This window comes from Stomoxys calcitrans, chromosome 1 (assembly GCF_963082655.1).
Source record: "Stomoxys calcitrans chromosome 1, idStoCalc2.1, whole genome shotgun sequence".
Taxonomy (NCBI): domain Eukaryota; kingdom Metazoa; phylum Arthropoda; class Insecta; order Diptera; family Muscidae; genus Stomoxys; species Stomoxys calcitrans.
Genome location: NC_081552.1, coordinates 270,089,045 through 270,095,044, shown reverse-complemented (window position 1 = coordinate 270,095,044; position 6,000 = coordinate 270,089,045). Strand labels below are relative to the sequence as shown.

The following is a 6,000-nucleotide window of genomic DNA, read 5'->3' as shown; positions in this document are numbered from 1 at the left end:
ATATGGCAACTATATCCAAATCTGGACCGATCTGGCCCAAACTCAAGAAGAATGTTGAAGGGCTTAACACAACTCACTGTCTCAAATTTCAGCAAAATCGGATAATAAATGTGGCTTTAATGGGCCTTAATCGGAAGATCGGTCTATATGGCAGCTATATCCTAATCTAAACCTATCTGGACCAAATTGACGCAGGATGTCGAGGGGCCTAACACAACTCACCGTCCCAAATTTCAGCAAAATCGGATAATAAATGTGGCTTTTATGGGCCTATGAATCTAAATCGGCGGTCGGTCTATATGGCAGATATATCCAAATCTGAACCGATCTGAGCCAAATTGACGAAGTATATCGAAGGGACTAACGCAACTCACTGTCCCAAATTTCAGCAAAATCGGATAATAAATGTGGCTTTTATGGGCCTAAGACCCAAAGTCGGCGGATCAGTCTATATGGAGGCTATATCAAGATATAGTCCCATACAGCCCATCTTAGAACTTAACCTGCTTATGGACAAAAGAAGGATCTAGGCAAAGTTTCAGCTCAATATCTTTATTTTTAAAGACTGTAGCGTGATTTAAACAGACAGACGGACGGAGATGTCTAGATCGTCTTAGATTTTTACGCTGGTCAAGAATATATATACTTTATAGGGTCGGAAATGGATATTTCGATGTGTTGCAAATGGAATGACAAAATAAATATACCCCATTCTTCGGTGGTGGGTATAAAAATAGATAAAAAAATACACCTCGAGCTCGTTTCAATAACAAAACGGTTATATCAAATAAATTGCAAATTTTGCCCATGAACATTCCATTAAGGAACAGGGGCAAACTTATCACATATTAATGAGTGCAGTCCGATTCAAGTTTAAGCTCAATGATAATGGGCCTCTTTTTTATAGCCGAGTCCGAACGGCGGGCCGCAGAAACCTCTTTGAAGAGAAGTTTTTACAAGGCATAGTACCTCACAAATGTTTCCAGCACTAGGAAGGGAAACCCAGCGCTGAAAATTTGTTCTGATAGTCTCGCCAGGTTCCAGACCGGGGGAATTCTGCGTCATAAGCGGACATGCTAACCTCTGCGCTATGGCGGCCTCCTTATATCCAAGTACCACTAAGGAGAAACTTCTTAAATATCAAGAAAAAACGGTCACACAGGGAATTGCTACCTTAAAAAATTGGGAATCCTTAAGTTAAGTTTCTCATCTTTGGTCTGAATTTTTAAAGTTAGGACAAATAGAATTTTTAAAAACGTAGGTTAAGGTTTATTTTTTGGCTATCGACTGCAATCCGACTTTCTAACGTAAATATCAATTGCAGAAACAACTTTTAAAAAGTTCCTTATGCATTTCAAGTTAATTAATGATTAATATCCAAAGCAATAGCTAATTTGAAAATGTCTGGAATTAAAACAGCATTAAAAATCAAGAATGACTTAATTTTTGTTTTATATTAAATTTCAATTTGAATTGCAGCTTCGGTAGAGATAAACACAGAATTTTTATCAATAAAAAACCTGACTTAATGTGATTGCCAAGCAAACGCTCGTTCATACATTCAATAATATATGCTTGACGTGTGCCGTGTGTGTTCTTTTTTTTTGATTTAAAGATGATCACCGGCCCAAGAATTTTCATTCATAATTTCTTCATAGACAAAAACGACTTGCTGCGGTTATGTGTGTTGCCATAGCCATCGTCGACCAAATAACAAACCTCAAATCAAGCCAACAACAAACAAGAGCAGCACAACACACACACATACTCACAGAAGGCACGATCTGGTGGTTCGGTCACTCTTATACCAAGAGAAGTACAACTTCGCCAGGTGAGTAAACAATCAATACACACACACACGTTTGCTATGGTTACCATCTAATGTATAAGAGAACTCTCAGATCAATGAGAGCCCTCCAATGCGGATGAGTAACATCATCAGAAGTACTCTCACTTACATCAAACCTCATCATCACCTGTATTTTGCCATAAAAAGTCAAAAGAAACTCATTTGAGGCACAATGATGATGATGCGAGGCATTCTCGTATATCTGTAGGTATGTAAAACAATGACGATTTTAACAACAACCATGCACCACGGACGAGGAAGCACAACACCATCATTGAAGGAATGGTGGTAAACAAGCGCAAGAGCCACAAAACGAACCATTCATCCATTCAACGGCAGTCACTTCAGCCAGTCAGCCACGTTAGGCTCAGCAATAGCAGTATAAGACCACAAACAGAGCGGCAGCAGAGTAAAGTTGCCAGTGTGTTGGTGCTAGTGGTGGTACGACCAACCACACGGTTGTTGTACGTCAAAGCTGAACCTTTTGCTTATCCAGCCATTCAGTCTGAACTCGGTTACCGACAGCGTAAGAAAGAAAGACGGTCACTGCGCGTTCTTTTTTTTCTCTGAACTCTGAAACTAGCACAGAACTTCTAAACCAACCAAGAGTCAAATTGAAGCGAAAAGCCAACAACGACGAAATGCAATTTACGTAAATCGGAAATACAACAACAAGGGGTGCGTGAACTCAAAAGGGCATACGGGCTCCTCGAATTGAATTGGTTGAAGCGGACTGAACTGTCTTTTCGTGAAAAAAATTGCAGAAAAAACTAAAATCGGGAGCAGTGTAAATTTGTGTACACAGATTTGATTTTTTTTTAAACTAAATAAATAAAATAAAATTTATGTTGCAAGTAAACACAACATGATGTTTAGAATTGAAATAGCTGCAAATTAAAGTGTTACATATTCACCGAAGAGAAAAATTAAAAAAAAAGAAAAATGATGAAAACATTTGCCGTCGCTAAAGCAAAGTCGATGGCAGTGTGACGTTCAAGAAAATCCAAAATGTGTGTTAAAACTTAAGTGCAAAAGATCCAAAGCAGAGAACCTGTGCCTTCAAAAAAATAAAACAGAATTATGTGCCTTTAATGAGTCTCTATCGGACCACCGGAGAAACCGGCAAAACAAAAAATCAACGTCCTTGTGCCATTTCAAAATCCAAATTCAGAAATCACTGAAATTATTTACACATGTATTACACATGCATTCATACATATACATGTACATACATACATATATTGATTGTTCCGTAGTGAGATTACTTCTGTGAAAGCGAAAGCAAATTTTAAAGTTTGTTTCTCAAAAAAAAAAAGAGAATATAACGAGAAGGGTTAAGGATATTTCTGATCCCATCCGTCCACTGAAGAGGAATTAGTTTTACCAAACTCTGCGCAAGTTTAACGAGATTCGCTTAAATGCATACGGATATACTGATTGGTGATCAATTTGCAGCTTCAACTAATTACTGGGTAATGCAGGTGAGTTCGGACTACGAGTGAAAAAAGCGACCCCTTAACTCATCAGGACATTTGAACAAGTGGATGGGGAAAAATAAGTGAATACAAAATAATCTCAAATTAAAATATTTTATATTGACAATAAATAAGGCGGATGAAGACGAGTCTATTATTCGTTGCAAGCATCAATTATTGAAATGTTTCACCAGGGGAAAAAATTAACTCCTATAAACAAAAAGTTTATAATTTATTATTTTCTTAAGTAACAAATATTTTTTTGAATTAAAAAATAAATTTAACTTGTTCTAGGAACATAAACATGATTCTTATGGATATCTCGTCTCGTAAATTCCTAACTTAAACCAATTCCTTTTATAGAAAAAGAAAATCATTTTACTCTTTATACCTTCCTATCCACAGTATCTGAAGAAGTGCTTATATATAAAACGCAATTAGACGAAAAGTGAGCCTTTTGTGAAATTTCCCTATTTTGAACGCTCAACGACTGTTATTATTCAAAGTTTGCTAAAATAATGGTTTTTGTCAGCTGAATGATTTTTTGTTGTACTTATAGTCAATTTATTGCCAAAACGCCTCTATGATATTAACCCCATATTAACCACGCTCGACAACCCTTTCTCTTAGCTGTTCTTTTTCTCAATGCATGTGATTTTGTACACCCAGAGAAAAGTTGATACCAAACGTGCTCATTTCAGTACCATACGGTATTGACAGTTAAGCAACACCGTATGGTACAAGCATAATGCCGAATGGTATGAATGAGCCATTAAATGATTAGAACCGTTTGGTACTAGCTTTATTACCGAACTGGTATTGGTTTGAATACCAATCTATTATTGGTTTTAGCACTATACCGTTATTGGTCTTAGTACCAAAACGTTATTGATTATTTCACCTCCTAATGAACCAAAAAAAAAAAAAAAAAATATATATTTAAAAGAAATCATTGAAAATAATTTTAATCCAATTTTATTTCGATCATTTGTGTTAATAATTCCAAAATAATGCTTCACCGCGACCAACCTCTATTCTTTGTATTCAGCAATTGATTGCATATCCATCGATTCCCAGAAGTGGTTTTCATATGAATACACCAAAACAGCATCGTTTCCCACACAATGGATTTTATGTTTTTATATAGAATAGGGGGCCATAGTAGCGCAGAGGTTAGCACGTCCGCCTATGACGCTGAACGCCTGGGTTCGAATCCTGGCGAGACCATCAGAAAAAAATTTCAGCTGTGGCTTTTCCTCTCCTAATGCTGGCAAAATTTGTGATGTAAAACTTTGCCATGTAAAACTTCTCTCCAAAGAGGTGTCGCACTGCGGCACGCCGTTCGGACTCAGCTATAAAAAGGAGGCCCCTTATCATTGAGCTTAAACTTGAATCGGACTGCACTCATTGATATGTGAGAAGTTTGCCCCTGTTCCTTAGTGGAATGTTCATGGGCAAAATTTGCAATTTACCCTTAGAATTTGTACAATTTGGATTTTCACCGCTTTCGAGTATTCGAACAGGGTTTTACGCACTCAGATTGTATTAAAACAAAATATTTTATAATGGCGACAACATTTTAAGTACAAATCTCAACATCACTTCTGGCTCGATGACAAGAATATAAGTGTGACGCCGTCAATTTTTAATAGCCCTTTGTCTGGTATTGAAGTAATACCAAATGGTTTTAAAAATCTTTGTCAATGACGCAAATAAAATAATTCCAGGCGGCATTGGCAAAGTATCGTAATTTTTCTATCAGTGTAATGGCAGATTTCATGACTATTCAATTACACTACTCCCATGGCATACACATGATATTGTGTATTTTTGGAAGTTGAATTTATGGCTTCGAACGTCGGGCAACGGCAACGGTTCTCGCTGTTGCTCCGTGGACACAGGTTTGAAACCCGGCCGGGCTCTGTCGAATTTTTATTTTTAAGTATTTTTTGCCTGTAAGGGCGAATATCATTTAATTTTAGAATTTCTGTTTGTTTCCCTTTCGAGACGAGGTCATTGATGGGAGATTTTTTTTGCAATGTAGAAGGAAAACCAGAGGTGGCAACAAACACCAACCACTATGCGACGCGTTTCGTAGTTTGGTTAGAATAACTGATTGGCCATATGAGGTTCGATCCTGGATTCACGGAGCAACAACGAGAACCGTTGTCGTTGCCTAGCGTTCGAAGTAATCAATACAACTTTCAAAAGATTCACAGAATCATGTGTATGCTATGGGAGAAGTGTAATTGTGTAGACATGAAATCTGCCATTACACAAACACATGCGTTGAGAGAAAAAACACCTAACAGGCTGGATAGTCGAGCGTGGTTAATGTGATGTTTATATATATAACGCGTCCCATATAACCAAAGGACATAACGCGTCCCATAGTGGTTGATATGGGTTGCGATCTCTGGCTTTCCTTTTCCATTGGAAAAAAAGAAAAAAAGAAGTCTCGAAAGAGAAACAAACAAAAATTGGAAAATTCATTAGATTCGTGCGGTACGAAAGGTTAAATATTGTAGTATAGCCGATGAATCGGCAAAGTGTGACTATTTGGCAGAACCACCGAACTTTTGATGATGGTATCGATAGTTTTTAGCACTATCGATACTACCAATAAATTAATTTTTTGTTTGTTGAAACGGACCCCTTTTTTGGATTAACCAACAA

The 6,000-nt window shown here is 37.2% G+C and overlaps 1 protein-coding gene across 1 annotated transcript in view; it reads left to right on the top strand.

Annotated features, from left to right (window-relative positions):
• The first annotated feature begins 2,365 nt into the window (after positions 1-2,365).
• Positions 2,366-6,000, top strand: part of LOC106087721 (dendritic arbor reduction protein 1) — a 159,369-nt gene continuing 155,734 nt past the window's right edge. Inside the window, exon 1 of the mRNA XM_059370933.1 lies at positions 2,366-3,330. Coding sequence (XP_059226916.1) covers positions 3,268-3,330 — 63 coding nt within the window. The 5' untranslated portion in view covers positions 2,366-3,267. The remainder of the gene's footprint in view (positions 3,331-6,000) is intronic.